Consider the following 21,836-nt stretch of genomic DNA (forward strand, 5'->3'; position numbering starts at 1 on the left):
TGTCTTTATTTTTTTTAAAAAACATTTCACATCTGAGTTAAACGCAATTAATTAAAATACATGTAAACAAGAGGCAACTCAACAAGAATTTTTGTTAATTTACTAAAAGAAATAAGGAACACAGCAACATTTAAAGATAACAGTCACAGCTTTGAATCTACAGAGAGCTACTGCATCCTTATAATCAAAGGGCTAACTGCAATATTTTGCAGCAGTTATATTTAAATTTGAAGTATGCTCTTGTAAAGACAAGTAACTTTGGTCTCCACAACTTATCACTCTGAGGAGCAATGAATAGGGTTGTCCCATTGCACCAGAGGATTTAGACCTCTTCCAACAGTACCACGAACACATACACTTTCCTCCTTGCAGCAGTCCACAGTCTGAAGTCTTCTCCAGCAGTACAGAAGTGTTACAATCTCTTCCCCCACCACAGTAAAGAACAGATACAAGTCCTTCCAACAATAAAGGGAATGGTTCCCCCTCCCCCAAATAAAAGGGCACAGTTTCCCCCTCCCCCCATTAGTTGCTTTAGCAGGGAAGGAACTACGTGGAAACTAAAGTTTTACATTACTACATATCTGCCACATTGTGACTGAAAATTACGATTGCTTTTTTACTGGTTGTTTAAATGTTTCCCTCAAAATAAGCCAACAATACACCTCTCATTGTATTAAGGGACAGAGTCCCACCCGAAGGTGGTGGGAGTTGGTTCTGGTGCAGAGCCTCTGGTTCCTTGTATCCATTCTTCCCAGATCTGCCTACCCACCCTGTTTGATAGCTGTGCAAATTGAATTAGAATAAACACACACGTTTGAGTTTATGAAGAAACCCATTGATAATTTTAAAAAAAGAGAACACACAATAGGTGAGATGGATCATAATCGGTTCAAGAACTCTGGTAATTAATCTAAAATAAGCCAATGTTCCTTAGATATTCCACACTGCAAGCGAACTAAACTGCTGAGTAGCTTGTATCATTTCAGTAACTTGTACTCGTTAATGCACTAACACACATTCCCTCCCTCCTTCCTTCAGCAATATTGAAGTAATATGGAAAATAAGCAGCAGTAAGTAACTCAAAGCTGAATGTCTTAAGTTCTTCCAATGCACCTCCCCACATGACTCAGTCAACCTCTTCAATAGTAGGTCCAGACACATTGCCAGGCACAGAGGTACTGCCAGACCCTCCAGGCATCCCAGCACAAGCACATCCAAGGAACTTGGCTAGTGGCTTGCAGACTTTCTCCAGCTCCTTCTGGTGGTGATCAAACTCTTCCTTCTCTGCTGTCTGGTTGGCTTCCAGCCAGCTGAGGACCTCCTGACACTTTGCAAGGATGCTCTTTTTCTCCTCTTCACTGATTTTTCCTTTCAGGTTCTCATCTCCTAGAGCCTGTTTCATGTTATATGCATAGGACTCTAGGGCGTTCTTGGCAATCACTCGTTCACGATTAGAATTATCCTCGGTCTTGTAGCGCTCCGCATCCTGCACCATACGCTCAATATCATCTTTGTTCAGTCGGCCCTTGTCATTAGTGATGGTGATCTTGTTTTCTCGGCCTGTGCTCTTGTCCACAGCTGAAACATTCAGGATGCCATTGGCATCGATGTCAAAGGCCACCTCGATTTGTGGCACTCCGCGTGGAGCTGGTGGAATGTTAGAAAGGTCAAATTTGCCAAGCAGGTTGTTGTCTTTGGTCATTGCCCTTTCACCTTCATACACTTGAACAAGGACACTGGTTTGATTCTCTGAATAAGTGGTGAAGATCTGAGTCTGTTTGGTGGGGATAGTGGTGTTCCGTTTAATTAGGGCAGTCATGACCCCACCAGCTGTTTCAATACCTAGAGACAGGGGAGTAACATCCAACAGCAACAGGTCCTGCACATTTTCTGATTTGTCCCCTGTTAAAATGGCCGCCTGTACAGCTGCACCATAAGCCACAGCCTCATCTGGATTAATGCTCTTGTTCAGCTCTTTCCCATTAAACAAGTCTTGAAGCATTTTCTGGATTTTAGGGATCCTCGTGGAGCCTCCCACAAGAACAATATCCTGAATCCGTAACTTGTCAATTTTGGCATCGTGAAGGGCTTTCTCAACAGGCTCCAGCGTAGCTCGGAACAGATCACCGTTCAATTCCTCAAACCGGGCCCTTGTGATGGATGTATAGAAATCAACACCTTCATGCAGAGAGTCAATCTCGAGGCTGGCTTGTGTGCTCGAGGAGAGGGTCCTCTTGGCACGCTCGCAAGCCGTGCGCAGACGTCTCACTGCCCGCTTGTTCTGAGAGATATCCTTCTTAAATTTCCGTTTGAATTCCTCAATGAAATGGTTCACCATGCGACTGTCAAAATCTTCTCCTCCCAGGTGAGTGTCTCCAGCAGTGGACTTGACCTCAAAGATGCCATCCTCAATGGTAAGAATCGAAACATCAAATGTTCCACCTCCCAGGTCAAAGATGAGGACATTACGTTCACCGGATCCTGCTTTGTCTAGTCCATAAGCAATGGCAGCCGCAGTTGGTTCATTGATAATCCTCAGCACGTTTAAAGCAGCAATGGTTCCAGCATCTTTGGTGGCTTGTCTTTGGCTATCATTAAAATAAGCCGGCACTGTGATGACAGCATTCCTCACAGGATTGCCCAGGTATGCTTCTGCGATCTCTTTCATTTTTGTAAGCACCATAGAGGAAATCTCCTCAGCAAAGAAAGACTTCTGTTCTCCTTTGTATTCCACCTGGATTTTGGGTTTCCCTCCAATATTGACCACTGGGGAAACATGAATGAAGACATTTTTTGATAAGTGAAATGTCAAATGAACACATTTCTTAATAAGAATTGCTGTAGTCTCCCCATGCCAAATATTTCCCTCACAGGACATGTGGTAGACATACTCCCAGAACTCTCCTGCCAATGCTAATCTATAACTGAATGGTGTGCATAAGAGCAGCCCAAAGTTATAGCACCTCCGACTTTCCCTCCCTTCCCTGGGCAAAGCAACTGATCTCCACAGAACTATAAAAGCTTACAACACCGAAGAGGCAATTTGGTCCATCATGTCTGTGCTCTTTGCTAGAGCAATCCAAAACTAATCTTACTGTCCTGCAATCTCCCCCTGCTTCAAATATTTATACTTTTTTTCTTAAAAGATGGAATGGTGTCTGTATCTACCAGACCCCGTGATAAAGCATTCCATCCGCTAACAACTCTGTAAAAGGAGATTTTGTAACCTCTCTCCTTACTCACAGTGACTGTTTTAAAGTGATGACCCCCTTGTCACTGACTCCCCAACCAGTGGGAAAAGTCTTTCCCTACTCACTGTATCAACCTCCATGAAATCTCTGATCTCTCTGCCCCAGTATCTCAAGTTTCTTCCTCATAATTATAATTTCACATCTCTGGCATCATCCTGGTGAGTTGGTGCACACTCTCTATGGCTTTAATGCACTTTTTTTTAGTGGGGGTGCCCAAAAATGCACACAGGACCCTAACTGTGGCCTATTATTGTCTTGTACAAATTTATCTTTATTGCTTTACTCTTGTACTTTATGCCTCTATTTATAAAACCCAAATGCTGGTCTTTATGCCCTGCACTCAGAGAATTGTGTATTGTACCCAGAGATCTCTCTGTTCATCCATATCCTTCAGCATCTGTCCATTAAGTGTAAAGCCCCATTCCTCCTTTTTCCTCCCAAAATGTATCATCTCACACTTTTCCACATTAAATTGCACATAGCACCTGTCTGCCTATTCCAATAAATTGTCTATGTCCTGCTAAACTCATGCCCCTTGCTATTTGCCAAACCCCTTACTTTTGATGTCGCAAATGCATCTGTCCATGACAGTATTGGCAGGAGTGACCACTGCACAGTCCTCGTGGAGATGAAGTCCCGTCTTCCCACTGAGGGCACTATCCAACGTGTTGTGTGGCACTACCACCGTGCTAAATGGAATAGATTCAGAACAGATCTAGCAGCTCAAAACTGGGCATTCATGAGGCGCTGTGGGCCATCAGCAGCAGCAGAATTGTATTCCAGCACAATCTGTAACCTCATGGCCTGGCATATTCCTCACTCTACCAATACCAACAAGCCAGGGGATCAACTCTGGTTCAATGAGGAGTGTAGAAGAGCATGCCAGGAGCAGCACCAGGTGTACCTAAAAATGAGGTGCCAACCTTATGAAGCTACAACTCAGGACTACATGCATGCTAAACAGCGGAAGCAACATGCTATAGACAGAGCTAAGCGATTCCACAACCAACGGATCAGATCAAAGCTCTGCAGTCCTGCCACATCCAGTCGTGAATGGTGGTGGACAATTAAACAACTAACGGGAGGAGGAGGCTCTGTAAACATCCCCATCCTCAATGATGGCAGAGCCCAGCACGTGAGTGCAAAAGACAAGGCTGAAGTGTTTGCAACCATCTTCAGCCAGAAATGCCGAGTGGATGATCCATCTCGGCCTCCTCCCAATATCCCCACCATCACAGAAGCCAGTCTTCAGCCAATTCGATTCACTCCACGTGATATCAAAAAACGGCTGAGTGCCTGGATACAGCAAAGGCGATGGTCCCCGACAACATCCCGGCTGTAGTGCTGAAGACTTGTGCTCCAGAACTAGCTGCGCCTCTAGCCAAGCTGTTCCAGTACAGCCACAACACTGGCATCTACCCGACAAAATGGAAAATTGCCCAGGTATGTCCTGTCCACAAAAAGCAGGACAAATCCAATCCGGCCAATTACCGCCCCATCAGTCTACTCTCAATTATTAGCAAAGTGATGGAAGGTGTCGTCGACAGTGCTAACAAGCGGCACTTACTCACCAATAACCTGCTCACCGATGCTCAGTTTGGGTTCCGCCAGGACCACTTGGCTCCAGACCTCATTACAGCCTAGGTCCAAACATGGACAAAAGAGCTGAATTCCAGAGGTGAGGTGAGAGCGACTGCCCTTGACATCAGGGCAGCATTTGACCGAGTGTGGCACCAAGGAGCCCTAGTAAAATTGAAGTCAATGGGAATCGGGCGAAAACATCTCCAGTGGCTGGAGTCATACCTAGCACAAAGGAAGATGGTAGTGGTTGTTGAAGGCCAATCATCTCAGCCCCAGGACATTGCTGCAGGAGTTCCTCAGGGCAGTGTCCTAGGCCCAACCATCTTCAGCTGCTTCATCAATGACCTTCCCTCCATCGTAAGGTCAGAAATGGGGATGTTTGCTGATGATTGCACAGTGTTCAGTTCCATTCGCAACCCCTCAAATAATGAAGCAGTCCGAGCCTGCACGCAGCACGAACTGGACAACATCCAGGCTTGGGCTGATATGTGGCAAGTAACATTCGCGCCAGACAAGTGCCAGGCAATGACCATCTCTAACAAGAGAGAGTCTAACCACCTCCCCTTGACATTCAACGGCATCACCATCGCCGAATCCCCCACACCAACATCCTGGAGGTCACTATTGACCAGAAACTTAACTGGACGAGCCATTGAAATACTGTGGCGACAAGAGCAGGTCAGAGGCTGGGTATTCTGCGGCGAGTGATTCACCTCCTGACTCCCCAAAGCCTTTCCACCATATACAAGGCACAAGTCAGGAGTGTGATGGAATACTCTCCACTTGCCTGGATGAGTGCAGCTCCAACAACACTCAAGAAGCTCGACACCATCCAGGACAAAGCAGCCCGCTTGATTGGCACCCCATCCACCACCCTAAACATTCACTCCCTTCACCACTGGCGCACAGTGGCTGCAGTGTGTACCATCCACAGGATGCACTGCAGCAACTCACCAAGGCTTCCTCGACAGCACCTCACAAATCCACGACCTCTACCACCTAGAAGAACAAGAGCAGCAGGCATAAGAACATAAGAAATAGGAGCAGGAGTAGGCCAATCGGCCCCTCGAGCCTGCTCCGCCATTCAATAGGATCATGGCTGATCTGATCCTAACCTCAAATCTAAATTCATGTCCAATTTCCTGCCCGCTCCCCGTAACCCCTAATTCCCTTTACTTCTAGGAAACTGTCTATTTCTGTTTTAAATTTATTTAATGATGTCGCTTCCACAGCTTCCTGGGGCAGCAAATTCCACAGACCTACTACCCTCTGAGTGAAGAAGTTTCTCCTCATCTCAGTTTTGAAAGAGCAGCCCCTTATTCTAAGATTATGCCCCCTAGTTCTAGTTTCACCCATCCTTGGGAACATCCTTACCGCATCCACCCGATCAAGCCCCTTCACAATAGAGTCATAGAGTTATACAGCACGGATAGAGGCCCTTCGGCCCATCGTGTCCGCGCCGGCCATCAGCCCTGTCTACTCTAATCCCATATTCCAGCATTTGGTCCGTAGCCTTGTATGCTATGGCATTTCAAGTGCTCATCCAAATGCTTCTTGAATGTTGTGAGGGTTCCTGCCTCCACAACCCTTTCAGGCAGTGAGTTCCAGACTCCAACCACCCTCTGGGTGAAAAAGTTCTTTCTCAAATCCCCTCTAAACCTCCCGCCTTTTACCTTGAATCTATGTCCCCTTGTTATAGAACCCTCAACGAAGGGAAAAAGCTCCTTAGTATCCATCCTATCTGTGCCCCTCATAATTTTGTACACCTCAATCATGTCCCCCCTCAGCCTCCTCTGCTCCAAGGAAAACAAACCCAATCTTCCCAGTCTCTCTTCATAGCTGAAGCGCTCCAGCCCTGGTAACATCCTGGTGAATCTCCTCTGCACCCTCTCCAAAGCGATCACATCCTTCCTGTAGTGTGGCGACCAGAACTGCACACAGTACTCCAGCTGTGGCCTAACCAGTGTTTTATACAGCTCCATCATAACCTCCTTGCTCTTATATTCTATGCCTCAGCTAATAAAGGCAAGTATCCCATATGCCTTCTTTACCACCTTATCTACCTGTTCCGCCGCCTTCAGGGATCTGTGAACTTGCACACCAAGATCCGTCTGACCCTCTGTCTTGCCGAGGGTCTTCCCATTCATTGTGTATTCCCTTGCCTTGTTAGTCCCTCCAAAGTGCATCACCTCGCACTTTTCCGGGTTAAATTCCATTTGCCACTGTTCCGCCCATCTGACCAACCCATCTATATCGTCCTGCAGACTGAGGCTATCCTCCTCGCTATTTACCACCCTACCATTTTTTGTATCATCAGCGAACTTACTGATCATACCTTTTACATTCATATCGAAGTCATTAATGTAGACCACAAACAGCAAGGGACCCAGCACCGATCCCTGTGGTACCCCACTGGCCACAGGCTTCCAGTCACAAAAACAACCTTCGACCATCACCCTCTGCCTTCTGCCACTAAGCCAGTTTTGTATCCAAAGTGCCAAGGCACCCTGGATTCCATGGGCTCGTACCTTCTTGACCAGTCTCCTGTGGGGGACTTTATCGAAGGCCTTACTGAAATCCATGTATACCACATCCACTGCGTTACCCTCATCCACACGCCTAGTCACCCCCTCAAAAAATTCAATCAAATTAGTCAGACATGATCTTCCCTTGACAAAGCCATGTTGACTATCCCTGATTAATCCTTGCTTCTCCAAGTGGAGACTAATTTTGTCCTTCAGAATTTTTTCCAATAATTTTCCTACCACTGATGTTAGGCTCACTGGCCTGTAGTTCCCCGGTTTTTCCCTACTCCCCTTCTTGAATAATGGTATTACATTAGCGGTTCTCCAGTCCTCTGGCACATCCCCTGTGGCCAGAGAGGTTCTGAATATATGTGTCAGAGCCCCCGCAATCTCCTCCTTTGCCTCACACAGTAGCCTGGGATACATTTCGTCCGGGCCTGGGGATTTATCCATTTTTAGGCCTGCTAAAACCTCCAATACCTCCTCCCGCTCGATGTTAATATGTTCAAGTATATCACAGTCCCCCTGCCGTATTTCTAGGTCTACATCGTCCTTCTCCATAGTGAAAACAGATGCAAAAAATTCATTTAGAACCCCTCCTACATCTGCCGGCTCCACACACAGATTGCCATTTTTGTCCCTAATGGGCCCTATTTTTTCCCTAGTCATCCTCTTACCCTTAATATACTTATAAAACATCTTAGGATTTTCCTTTATTTTGCTCGCCAGTGTTATTTCATGGCCCCTCCTTGATCTCCTAATTTCTTTTTTAAGTATCCCCCTGCACTTTTTGTACTCCTCTAGGGCTTCCTCCGTCTTTAGCCTTTTGTATCTGCCAAAAGCCCTCCTTTTTTTCCTAATCCATTCTCGTATATCCCCTGACATCCAAGGTTCCCTGGAGTTCTTGGAACCACCCTTGACCTTTACGGGAACATGTTGCCATTGTATGGTCTCAATCTCCCTTCTGAAAGACTCCCATTGCTCCGATGCGGATTTTCCTACAAGCAGCTGATCCCAGTCCATTTTGGCCAGATCCTGCCTTATCCTATTAAAATCGGCCTTCCCCCAATTTAGAACCTTTATTTCCGGCCCCTCCCTGTCCTTTTCCATGACCACCTTAAATCTCACCGAATTATGGTCACTGTCACCAAAGTGCTCACCTACTAGCACTTCTTCCACTTGGCCGGCCACATTCCCTAGAATTAGGTCCAATACCGCCCCCTCTCTTGTAGGACTTTCTAATGCTGGCTCAAAAAGCTCTCCTGGATGCACGTTAAGAATTTTGTACCCTCTAAGCCTTTTACACTCTGAGTATCCCAGTTAATATTGGGGAAGTTGAAATCCCCCACTATTATTACCCTATTATTTGCACAATTTTCTGAGATTTGCCTACATATCTGTTCCTCTATCTCCCCCTGACTGTTTGGGGGCCTATAGTACACTCCCATCAAAGTGCTTGCCCCCTTTTTGTTTTTAAGCTCCACCCATATGGCCTCATTAGAGGAACCTGCTAATATATCATCCCTCCTTATGGCAGTAATTGATTCTTTAATTAATATTGCGACCCCCCCTCCTCTTATACCTCCCCCTCTGTCTCGCCTGAAGATTCTGTACCCCGGAATAATGAGCTGCCAGTCTTGCCCCTCCCTCAACCATGTCTCTGTGACAGCAACAATATCATACTCCCATGTGTTTATCAACACCTTCAGTTCATCCACCTTATTTGCAAGACTCCTTGCATTAAAATAGATGCCATCCAGCCTTGCCCTCACATATTTGCCCTGTCTTCCAAGCTGACTTGTTTTTTTCTCTATATTTGGCTGCACATCACCCCCTATTGTAGCTCCACTCTGTATCCCATCTTATCTGTTTCAATAAGATCGCCTCTCATTCTTCTGAACTCCAATGAGTAGAGTCCCAATCTACTCAACCTCTCCTCATACGTCCGCCCCCTCATCCCCGGGATTAACCGAGTGAACCTTCTTTGTACTGCCTCGAGAGCAAGTATGTCTTTTCTTAAGTATGGACACCAAAACTGTATGCAGTATTCCAGGTGCGGTCTCACCAATACCTTATATAACTGCAGCAATACCTCCCTGTTTTTATATTCTATCCCCCTAGCAATAAAAGCCAACATTCCGTTGGCCTTCTTGATCACCTGCTGCACCTGCATACTAACTTTTTGATTTTCTTGCACTAGGACCCCCAGATCCCTTTGTACTGCAGTACTTTCCAGTTTCTGGTCATTAAGATAATAACTTGCTCTCTGATTTTTCCTGCTAAAGTGCATAACCTCACATTTTCCAATATTGTACTGCATCTGCCAAATCTCCGCCCACTCACCCAGCCTGTCTATATCCCCTTGTAGGTTTTTTATGTCCTCCTCACTCTCTACTTTCCCTCCCATCTTTGTATCATCTGCAAACTTTGATATGTTACACTCGGTCCCCTCCTCCAAATCGTTAATATAGATTGTAAAGAGTTGGGGACCCAGCACCGACCCCTGCGGAACACTACTGGCTACTGGTTGCCAGTCCGAGAATGAACCATTTATCCCAACTCTCTGCTTCCTGTTAGATAACCAATCCTCCACCCATGCCAGAATATTACCCCCAATCCAGTGATTCTTTATCTTGAGCAATAATCTTTCATGTGGCACCTTGTCAAATGCCTTCTGGAAGTCTAAATATACTACGTCCACTGGTTCCCCTTTATCCACCCTGTACGTTATGTCCTCAAAGAACTCAAACAAATTTGTCAGACATGACTTCCCCTTCATAAAGCCATGCTGACTTTGTCCTATTAAATTATGTTTATCCAAATGTTCCGTGTCTTCCACATGGGAACAACACCACCTGCACGTTCCCCTCCAAGTCACACACCATCCCGACTTGGAAATATATCGCCTCTCCTTCATCGTCGCTGGGTCAAAATCCTGGAACTCCCTTCCTAACAGCATTGTGGGAGAATCTTCACCACACGGACTGCAGCGGTTCAAGAAGGCAGCTCACCACCACCTTCTCAAGGGCAATTCGGGATGGGCAATAAATGCTGGCCTTGCCAGCGACGCCCACATCCCATGAACGAATATAAAAAAAAATATTGTGCTCCCTGTGCCCAAGTCATCTATGTCAACACCAAGAACAAAAAAAGTGGACCCAGCACTGATCCCTAGGGAACACCATTTCCAACCCTTCTCCAATGCAAGCAATAATCATTACCTCAGGCCTTTGTTTCCAAACCATTAACCCTTTTTCTGTCCATGGTACATTTCCTCTTAGGCCATATGCTTGAATTTTTGCATCAGACCTTCTGTGAGACACCTCATCATCTGTCTTAAAAATTCAGATACATCCCTACATCTATTGCATCCTCTTTCCCTTTATCTATCTCATTCATCACTTTCAAAAACTGTCGGGGTTCTCCCAATTTCCCCATAACTTCAGCAGAAACACCAGAGCCAGAGGAGTAAAAAAGGAGATTGGAGAAAAAGACGTGGAGGAGAGAGGGGTGGAAGAAACAAGAAGAGGAGGGGGAGAGAGAGGAGCGGATGAAGCCTGTGCAAATTTTATCTCAGGGTGGGGGGAGGAACAAGGATTGTCTGTGGAGAAGGGAAATGAGAAGGTTTGGCTTTCGTCAAACTTGTTTTTGAGAGGCCAAGTGTTTAATGAGTCTTTGATGCTCTGTTTTCTTCAGCTCATGTTTTGCACAGTTTTCCAAAGGCAGGGGGTGGAGGTGGGGGGCACAGCGGTAGTATTATTCATCTTTCCGTATTGTGTAGTTGCTGCCTTTTACAACATTTTTCCTTGCATGATTCCAAGGTGCATTTCTATTGTTTGTAGAAAATCCTGTCACATAATGTTATGTCAAGTAACATCATACTCACAGTGCCAACTAAAGGTGCAATACCATTGGAATGTTGCCACAACACAGTATTTTTAATATAAGAGATGTTCATGTAGGGGATGACTGATTTACAGTGACTGAATTAAGTCAAAATCCATTTTTATTAACATTTATTCTGGAATTTTTAATGGTGCTTTGCTTTTGCATTTCACAACTTTGTCTATTATTCTGTAAAAATTGTAAACATGTGACCTTTACACTTAATATGTATTCCTTTGCGTATGTTTTTAAAGCTGTGAATACATAGGAAATTGGTATGCAAGATGCACCAATGGAAGGTGTATATATGGTATTTAGCAGTACTGGGAAGGGTGAATGCAGTTTAGTTGTACTTCGGGGCAGCCCTGGGCTTTGGCAGTCCCAGGATAGTCTTGGTGTTGGCAAAACTGTGGTGGCGATCCTGGAGTTTGACAGTACTGTGGGGCTACTTGAGTTCAGCAGGTGGGTGGAGTGGTCCTTTCATCTGGCATCACTGGAAGGGGAAACCTGTGGTTTAGCAGAACTGGAAAGTGAACCTGAGGTTTGGCGTAACTTGGGGGTTGAATGTGAGGTTTTTTTTTTATTCGTTCATGGGATGTGGTCGTCGCTGGCGAGGCCAGCATTTATTGCCCATCCCTAATTGCCCTCGAGAAGGTGGTGGTGAGCCGCCTTCTTGAACCGCTGCAGTCCGTGTGGTGACGGTTCTCCCACAGTGCTGTTAGGAAGGGAGTTCCAGGATTTTGACCCAGCGACAATGAAGGAACAGCGATATATTTCCAAGTTGGGATGGTGTGTGACTTGGAGGGGAACGTGCAGGTGGTGTTGTTCCCATGTGCCTGCTGCTCTTGTCCTTCTAGGTGGTAGAGGTTGCGGGTTTGGGAGGTGCTGTCGAAGAAGCCTTGGCGAGTTGCTGCAATGCATCCTGTGGATGGTCCACACTGCAGCCACAGTGCGCTGGTGGTGAAGGGAGTGAATGTTTAGGGTGGTGGATGGGGTGCCAATCAAGCGGGCTGCTTTATCTTGGATGGTGTCGAGCTTCTTGAGTGTTGTTGGAGCTGCACACCAGGAATCCACCAATCAGTAGTGAGGGGAAGGCAAGGCATGGGCCTAATGACATTGCTTTGGCGCCAGCTGCCTCAGGACAAACCAATATTGCAGTGCGGACCTCAAACATGCTTTAGACCCCTTATTTGCATATGCAAAGGGACTAACGCCTGTTTTAGGCATGGGCGCTGCACGCTGATTTTTGGCCTATGGCGGGTGGCACACTTCCAACTTCTAATGAGTGTGTGCTTCCTGCCTGTTGGCTCAAGAGGCCCGTTTAGCACCCAAAAAACGAACACTGTGTGGCCAAATTTCTAGAGATTTAACTGTGCTGTAAGCTCCCTCTCTCCTTTAAGACACTCCTTAAAACCTACCTCTTTGACCAAGCTTTTAGTCACCTGTCCTAATATCTCCTTGTGTGGCTCAGTGTCCGATTCTGTTTGATTTACGCTCCTGTGAGGCGCCTTGGGGACGGTTTACTGTGTTAACAGGCACTTTATATAAATGCAAGTTGTCGTTGACAAAAAAAACCACACAACCAGCTCAGGCCCCTGCCGCCATTTTGTGGCTGGGAAGCGGCCCCCCCTCCCCGGCTCACCTGAGAAGGGCCAGTGCTTTATGTCGCTCTGCACCACGGGGTCGTCGAACTTGCGGCCGATCAACCTCTTGGCGTCGAAGACGGTGTTGGTGGGGTTCATGGCCACCTGGTTCTTGGCGGGGTCGCCGATCAGGCGCTCGGTGTCGGTGAAGGCCACGTAGCTGGGGGTGGTGCGGTTCCCCTGGTCGTTGGCGATGATCTCCACCTTGCCGTGCTGGAAGACGCCGACGCACGAGTAGGTGGTGCCCAGGTCAATGCCGACCGCCACCGAGCGGGCCGACATTGCGCGGGCCTAACAGCAACCTGGCGGTAAAGGGAGGGTCTGAGGTATTCGGACGCCAGGCGGGCTGGCCGTTTCCCCGCTCGAGCGTTTTATACCCGGCCCGAGTTTGCCGCCATTTTGATTTCCGTTTTCACACTCCCCTGGCCAATCAGAAGGCCCCGTTTGTCCAGCCCGGCGCGAAAGGACACGTGGGCCAACGACGCTTCTGGGCGTCGACCAATCAGAACGCCGCATTTGTCCAACCCGGCGCGAAAGAGCACGTGGGCCAACGACGCCTTTCTGAGCGTTGACCAATCAGAACGTCGCGTTGGTCGAGCCCGGCGCGAGGCGGTGGTGGGGGGGGGGGGTGCCACGTGGGCTGACGACGCTCCTGTCGGGCTCTCGGGCGGGCGCGGACCAATCAAAACAAAAAAACCGCGCGGCGGTGGTGGGTGGGCGGCTCCTTCAACTCGAGCGCGAGCAGAAGGTGGGCGGGGCCAGGCGCCTGGTCCCCCCAACCGCCAGCGGCACGTGGCCTGACCCAGCACGTGGGAGACGGGGCGGGGCCGTGGGGGGGGGGGCGGGGCATCGCCTGATTGACGTTGCCCTGCGGGGGAGGAGTCGATAGCGCTTGATTGAAAACACACGCGACCAATCAGATTAGCGGGTTGGGGAGGGGGGCGGGCAGTTTAAATCGTTACATTTGCTGTTGGATACAAAGGCGCCACGTGCTGTAAATTGTATCTGGGCGACAGAGTGGCGGGTAAAATGGAGAGAGATAGTGCATCCTTCACTCAATTCATAACAACATAAGAAATAGGAGCAGGAGTAGGCCATTCGGCCCCTCGAGCCTGCTCCGCCATTCATTCAGATCACGGCTGATCTTCGACCTCAGCTCCACTTTCCCGCCCGATCCCCATATCCCTTGATTCCCCTACAGTCCAAAAATCTATCCATCTCAGCCTTGAATTCCTGGCCATTTCTTTTCCTTGAAGCTGCCGGCTCCTAGGGTTCCTTAAGCATGTCCACTCCTCCAATACTTCACCAGAGAGAGATAGGAAAAACACACGGGCCTTGAGTTTCCTCCGATTTGCGCCCAGAGACTCGCCATCCCCGGGGCGCTGATCAATTACGCGGCCTAAAAGCTAGCGGAATTTTGGGCGTGAGTTACACGCCTAACTACAATACACCGGAGTCTCCTCGATCTTTTAGAACATAACAAATAGGAGCAGGAGTAGGCCATCTGGCCCCTCGAGCCTGCTCCGCCATTCAACAAGATCATGGCTGATCTTCAACCTCAACACCATTTTCCTGCACCATCCCTATATCCCTTGATGCCTTTAATCTCTAGAAATCTATCGATCTCTGTTTTGAATGTACTCAATGACTGAGCCTCCACAGCCCTCTGGGGTAGAGAATTCCAAAGATTCACCACCCTCTGAGTGAAGAAATTTCTCCTCATCTCAGCCCTAAATGGCCTACCCTTTAGGACTGTAGGACCGTCTATCGAACTTTCCGCCTGAACGCATCTCCACCCATAAAACCGGCCCCGTCCTCCAGTCACGGAGCCTCATGTACGAGTTTACTGCAGTCGCGCTTGCTCAGAGTCTACAAATTAGGGGCAGATTTTCAGACGCAGCAGGAATCAGTCAATCTTCTGGTGTTTCATTGCTATTTTATGAGTTTTAAAAGAAAATGTATTCTCACTGAGACCTGCTCTGTATTTTGTTTCCTTTAATGCATTTTTATGGCATCAGTATAAGACACATTAAAAATTGAAAAGCTTCCCCAGTTGCAGGTTGAACATGCTCTGCTTGAATAATGGTTAAATGAGTTGAAACTTTAATTTTCATACTTAAAGAACAGAAATATATGGTGGGAGTTTGACACTATCCTTGGACCCCGCTTGTTTACGCTGCGATATACCCCCATTTTATGTTCGGGCGTATTCTAATGAAATTCTCAGGAAATTTGAGCGTAAATTGACATTGGCGGAATCGGCACAGGATTGGGAGCATTTTCAGGCCGTGAACGCAAGACCTATGCTGGGGTACGTATGTATCGGGAAAGAGAGAAGAGAAGCAGGTCCATCGTTATCGAGGCTCTGGAGAAAATGCAGAGGAGGTGAGAGGAACGATACCAAGTCCTGGGGCTATTCGACCCCGAGCACTGCGCCAGTAAGACAAACTTAACTCCTTTTAAAGCCGCAAGGCTAATTGCTGTTAAGTCAATCAGAATTGAATTGATCTTTGGCGATTGAAGTTTGCAGATTGGATGCTTCTTGTCAGATTGCAGGTCAGAACTGCAGGAACAAAACGCCTGGCTCTCTTTCTCTTTTTTTATGCAGGACTGCTAAGATCAGTCAGCCGCTACATTCATTCTGACTCCTGACTTTTTTCATTATCGTTTAAGGGAGTCTCTCTGTATATTGCATATAACAATTATCATTCCCTTTTAAAAATCCTTTTTGTTTTGGACCTATTACACTCTACTATTTTAATATTTGTTTTTAATTCACGATTAAGATTTTAACAAACACAATTTTAATTTTTTTTACATCTTTAATGTAATTTCTCCCCCCAGCAGTTTCCTTCCCTTTGTCCCTGAGGAAGTGAATTTGTGCCACTGACACTGGTATCTCTATAAGTGCCCATTTTCCACATGTGGGCCAAGACAGTGAACGGCCACAGGCGAGGCACCATTTAATTTTCATTCCAAGATGTGGATATCACTGGCAAGCCCAGCATTTATTGCCCGTCCCTAGTTGCCCCTTGAGAAGGTGGTGATGGGCCTTCTTCTTGAACCGCTGCAGTCCGTGTGGGGAAGGTTCTCCCACAGTGCTTTTGGAGAGGGAGTTCCAGGATTTTGACCCAGCGACGATGACCAGAGTGAAGTCCAAGTCCGGCCTCACCCAACATCCACACAACCACCAGCTTTCCAGCAGGGCTCACTGCATCGTGATCAGGAACGGAATCACTCTACACGGTCCAGTCAAACATGCAGAAATCACTAAACACTAGTGCACAGGTACAAAAAATAATTTAAAAGACTAATGGAAGGTTGGCCTTTATCTCAAGGAGGCTGGAATACAAAGCGGAGGAAGTTATGTTATAATTGTATAAAGCTCTGGTCAGACCCCATCTGGAGATACTGCATTCAGTTCTGGGCACCGCACCTCAGGAAGGATATATTGGCCTTGGAGGGGGTGCAGAGCAGTTTCACCAGCGTGATATCGGGACTAAAAGGGTTAAATGACGAGGACAGGTTGAATAGACTCGGCTTGTATTCCCTGGAATACAGAAGATTAAAGGATGATCTAATTGAGGTATTTAAGATGATTAAAGGATTTGATTGGGTAGATAGAGAGAAACTATCTCCTCTGGTGGGGGAGTCCAGAACAAGGGGGCATAACCTTAAAATTAGAGCTAGGCCGTTCAGGGGTGATGTCAGGAAGCACTTCTTCACACAAAGGGGAGTGGAAATCTGGAACTCTCTCCCCCAAAAAGCTGTTGAGACTGGGGGGTCAAATGAAAAATTCAAAACTGAGATTGATGGGTTTTTGTTGGGTTACAGAACCAAGGTGGGTAAATGGAGTTAAGATACAGATCAGCCATGGTCGAATTGAATGGCAGAACAGGCTCGAGGGGCTGAATGGCCTCCTCCTGTTCCTACGTTCCAAACACTCCCAGGGCAGGTACAACACAGCACAGGAAGTTGCAGAGATAGGCAGGGGCAAAGACAGGAAGGGATTTAAAAACAAGGAAGAGAATTTTAAATTTGAGGCATTCGGGGACCGGGAGCCATGAGTGATGGGTGAGCGGGATGGGATGAGGGTAGCAGAGCTTCGGATGAGCTGACTTTTACAGACTGTGGACGATGGGAGGCCGGCCAGGAGAGCATTGGAATAGTCCGAAGGTGACAAAAGGCATGGATGAGGGGTTTCAGCAGTAGATGACCTGAGGCAGGGCGGAGACGGGCGATGTTAGGGAGGTGGGAGTAGGCGGTCTTGGTGATGGAGCGGATATGGGGTCAGAAGCTCATCTCAGGGTCAAACAGGACGCCGAGGTTGCGAACACTATCGAGTGGCTCCTACTGGAATGGGTGAACGTAGGTCTCTTGGCTTCAGGCGACGATGCACCCACGGTAGAATAGCCTGCCAACTGTCCAGGGCCACGTGGGTGAAGTACTGTAGCCCATAGTACTGTACTCCATTAAAATGACCACCTTTGTTGTTGGGGGGAGGGAGGGGGGGGGTGGAGAGAAAGAGTTGGAAAAAAAGGAACAGAAACACAGCTCCCAATATCGGTTAGTGTTGCTGCTTACATACTGAATTTTATTATTAAAATGGAATAAAAAAATTGAACTAAGATTTAAACAGTCTTCCTACAGGCTCTTAAGAACAGTACATTGCTTTACAATTGATTTTTCATATTGCTTCTGTAAGGCATTTATAAGGCCCAGTATAACCAGCAGTTTACAGCTTGCAAGCAAAAAACTCCTCTCCATTAATCAAGAAATGCTGTCAGTGGGGACAGTTGCCTGACATCAGCAACAATGGCAGCACCAAGTGGCACAAAGCACTGGGATAAGACCGAGACACAGAGGGACCCGAGAGCAAGAGAGAGAGAGAGAGACGCAGAGAGAGAGAGACCGAGACACAGAGAGAGAGAGACCGAGACACAGAGAGAGAGAGAGAGAGAGATACACCGAGAGAGAGAGAGACCTAGACACAGAGAGAGAGAGACCGAGATGCAGAGAGACCCGAGAGACACACCAAGAGAGAGGGCGAGAGAGAGACCGAGACGCAGAGAGAGAGAGACCGAGACACAGAGGGACCCGAGAGCAAGAGAGAGAGAGAGAGAGAGAGACGCAGAGAGAGAGACCGAGACACAGAGAGACCCGAGAGACACACCAAGAGAGAGAGAGAGAGACCGAGACGCAGAGAGACCCGAGAGACACACCAAGAGAGAGAGAGAGAGACCGAGACACAGAGAGACCCGAGAGACACACCGAGAGAGAGAGAGAGAGAGAGAGAGACCGAGACACAGAGAGACCCGAGAGACACACCGAGAGAGAGAGAGAGAGAGAGAGACCGAGACACAGAGAGACCCGAGAGACACACCAAGAGAGAGGGCGAGAGAGAGACCGAGACGCAGAGAGACCCGAGAGACACACCAAGAGAGAGGGCGAGAGAGAGACCGAGACGCAGAGAGAGAGAGACCGAGATGCAGAGAGACCCGAGAGACACACCAAGAGAGAGAGAGAGAGAGAGACCGAGACACAGAGAGACCCGAGAGACACACCAAGAGAGAGGGCGAGAGAGAGACCGAGACACAGAGAGACCCGAAAGACACACCAAGAGAGAGAGAGAGACCGAGAGACAGAGACCGAGAGACCGAGAGACCGAGAGACAGAGACCGAGAGACCGAGAGACAGAGACCGAGAGACCGAGAGACCGAGAGAGAGAGACCGAGAGACAGAGAGAGAGAGAGAGAGACCGAGAGACAGAGAGAGAGAAACCGAGAGACAGAGAGAGAGAAACCGAGAGACAGAGAGAGAGAAACCGAGAGACAGAGAGAGAGAAACCGAGAGACAGAGAGAGAGAAACCGAGAGACAGAGAGAGAGAAACCGAGAGACAGAGAGAGAGAAACCGAGAGACAGAGAGAGAGAAACCGAGAGACAGAGAGAGAGAAACCGAGAGACAGAGAGAGAGAAACCGAGAGACAGAGAGAGAGAAACCGAGAGACAGAGAGAGAGAAACCGAGAGACAGAGAGAGAGAAACCGAGAGACAGAGAGAGAGAAACCGAGAGACAGAGAGAGAGAAACCGAGAGACAGAGAGAGAGAAACCGAGAGACAGAGAGAAACCGAGAGACAGAGAGAGAGAAACCGAGAGACAGAGAGAGAGAAACCGAGAGACAGAGAGAGAGAAACCGAGAGACAGAGAGAGAGAAACCGAGAGACAGAGAGAGAGAAACCGAGAGACAGAGAGAGAGAAACCGAGAGACAGAGAGAGAGAAACCGAGAGACAGAGAGAGAGAAACCGAGAGACAGAGAGAGAGAAACCGAGAGACAGAGAGAGAGAAACCGAGAGACAGAGAGAGAGAAACCGAGAGACAGAGAGAGAGAAACCGAGAGACAGAGAGAGAGAAACCGAGAGACAGAGAGAGAGAAAGAGACACACACAGAGAGAGAGAGACAGATTTCCTGACGAAACAGCTTGGGTCTAAAGCAGCAGTACTTGTAACAGAGCCTGGCATGGAATTGATGGTACTGCTCGTCACTTGAGGCTCCTCGTCACTTGTCTAACCAAGGACTATCCTTGTCGGTCTGGCAGGGGGGGTTAACATGGACTCCGGGATTGGGAAGCTCCAAAATAACACACCTGATGCCGGGAGATTAGAAACAGGTTATTCCTCTGCACCAGTCCGGCTGCACCTGAAGCAGCCGTGTTTGCCCTGTGCCCGGCCCTGCCCCCGACGCCCCGCGTGCCCGGCCCCCGACGCCCCGCGTGCCCGGCCCCCGACGCCCCGCGTGCCCGGCCCCGCCCCCGACGCCCGGCTCTGCGATGAGGTGAATGAACCTAGCTGAATAAACTGCATCATGATCAGTGTAACCCAGGTGAACTCCCACAATACCCCTCCACACGGTTTGGGGTGTGTAAACCTTAGTTCTCCAGACTGAGCTCTCTGGATTGGGCAATGGAGGGGGGGGTTGGGGGGAGGCCGGGGTGGGGGGGGAGAGAACGCTCACTCCATCAGAAACGACCCTCATGTGGTTTGGGGGGGGGGTGCTGGTTTCCACCTGCATCTCCAGGCCTCCATTCACAGCCCGCTCAGCTGCGAGATGTGAATTCAGGTCAGTTCCCTCTCTTTTAAAATCATTTTTGGGGTGTGGTCGTCGCTGGTAAAGCTGGCATTTATTATCCATCCCTAGTTCATAGAACCTTAAGAGCACAGGAGGAGGCCATTCAGCCCATTGTACCTGTGCTGGCTCTTTGAAAGAGCGATCCAATTAGTCCCACTCCCCTGCTCTTTCCCATTTTTTCCCTTCAAGTATTTATCCAATTCCCATTTTGAAAGTTATTATTGAATCTGCTTCCACCGCCCTTTCAGGCAGTGCATTCCAGATCAGAACAACTCCTGCATAAAAAAAATTCTCATCTCCCCTCTGGTTCTTTTGCCAATTATATTAAATCTGTGTCCTCTGGTCACCGATCCTCCTGTCACTGGAAACAGTTTCTCCTTATTTACTCTATCAAAACCGTTTATGATTTTGAACACCTCTATTAAATCTCCCCTTGACCTTCTCTGCTCCAAGGAGAACAACTCCAGTTTCTCCAATCGCTAGTTGCTCTCTGATTAATACACTGAGTGGCTTGTAAGACACGGGATTGACTCTGTCGACTGTCACTCAACAGACTGCTGAAACCTCCTACTTGCAAGCAATAAAACTGTTGACAATGCACGAGGTCCTCCCACTGATGGAGGAAGGAAATTAACCCATCATTCAGAGATGTAAGAGGCACATTTTATCATTAAAATAAAAAAAAAATGCATTTTTACAGCCACATGCAAAGTCCCAACTCAGTGGGGAAAAGAAGTGACCAGATCTCTCTTACCAAATGTCACCTAGTAACTGGTGAGATATATTTGCTCGACTATGAAGTCAGTATTATGGTATGGAATTAAAGCCAAGAGTCAGTTCCTCCCCGAGGGCGAGTGGTCGAATGTGCTGCCCAAAACAATCCAACCACGTCCCGTGTCCGGCTGAGCGGACTCTTCTTGGCCGGGCTACCAGTCGGTTATGCTACAACTGATCACAGAGCTGCGGGGCCGGGAAGGGGGACTAACGAGCCTGGGCTCCTGTGTTCCAGCGACTCCTCCTGGGGGCGGGGAGAGAAGAGGGCGATGTCAGACGAGCACTGACTCGGGCGTAGCTGTGTGACGGCCTCCACAGTCAAACAGCCTGCTGACACGCACCGTCTCGCTTCGTACATGAAGAACTGGGGCACGGGCTGCCTGTACCCGGGGGTCAGCACCGGGGAAGGAAGGAGGGGGGGGGGGGGAAGAATACAACAGGGAAGGAGGGAGAGGGGGGAGAAAAAAATACAGGGAAGGAGGGGGGGGGGGGGGGGGGGGGAAGAAAAAACAGGGGAGGAGGGAGGGGAGAAAAAACAGGGGAGGAGGGAGGGGAGAAAAAACAGGGGAGGAGGGAGAGGGGGGAGAAAAAACAGGGGAGGAGGGAGAGAGAAAAAAAACAGGGAAGGAGGGAGAGAGAAAAAAAACAGGGAAGGAGGGAGAGAGAAAAAAAACAGGGAAGGAGGGAGAGAGAAAAAAAACAGGGAAGGAGGGAGAGAGAGAAAAAACAGGGAAGGAGGGAGAGAGAGAAAAAACAGGGAAGGAGGGAGAGAGAGAAAAAACAGGGAAGGAGGGAGAGAGAAAAAAAACAGGGAAGGAGGGAGAGAGAAAAAAACAGGGAAGGAGGGAGAGAGAAAAAAACAGGGAAGGAGGGAGAGAGAAAAAAAACAGGGAAGGAGGGAGAGAGAAAAAAAACAGGGAAGGAGGGAGAGAGAAAAAAACAGGGAAGGAGGGAGAGAGAAAAAAAACAGGAAGGAGGGAGAGAGAAAAAAACAGGGAAGGAGGGAGAGAGAAAAAAACAGGGAAGGAGGGAGAGAGAAAAAAACAGGG

General features: G+C 48.2%; 1 protein-coding gene across 1 annotated transcript; it reads right to left on the reverse strand.

The window, feature by feature from the left end:
* Positions 1-494: 494 nt before the first annotated feature.
* LOC137326206 (heat shock-related 70 kDa protein 2-like) lies at positions 495-13,210 on the reverse strand. The gene is made up of 2 exons (XM_067991084.1): positions 12,885-13,210; positions 495-2,766 (listed from the first exon to the last, which is right to left on the reverse strand). The coding sequence occupies exons 1-2, from the start codon at positions 13,165-13,167 to the stop codon at positions 1,127-1,129; spliced, it is 1,923 nt and encodes a 640-aa protein (XP_067847185.1). The 5' UTR covers positions 13,168-13,210; the 3' UTR covers positions 495-1,126.
* Positions 13,211-21,836: the final 8,626 nt, after the last annotated feature.

Source organism: Heptranchias perlo, chromosome 10 (genome assembly GCF_035084215.1).
Source record: "Heptranchias perlo isolate sHepPer1 chromosome 10, sHepPer1.hap1, whole genome shotgun sequence".
NCBI classification, from domain to species: domain Eukaryota; kingdom Metazoa; phylum Chordata; class Chondrichthyes; order Hexanchiformes; family Hexanchidae; genus Heptranchias; species Heptranchias perlo.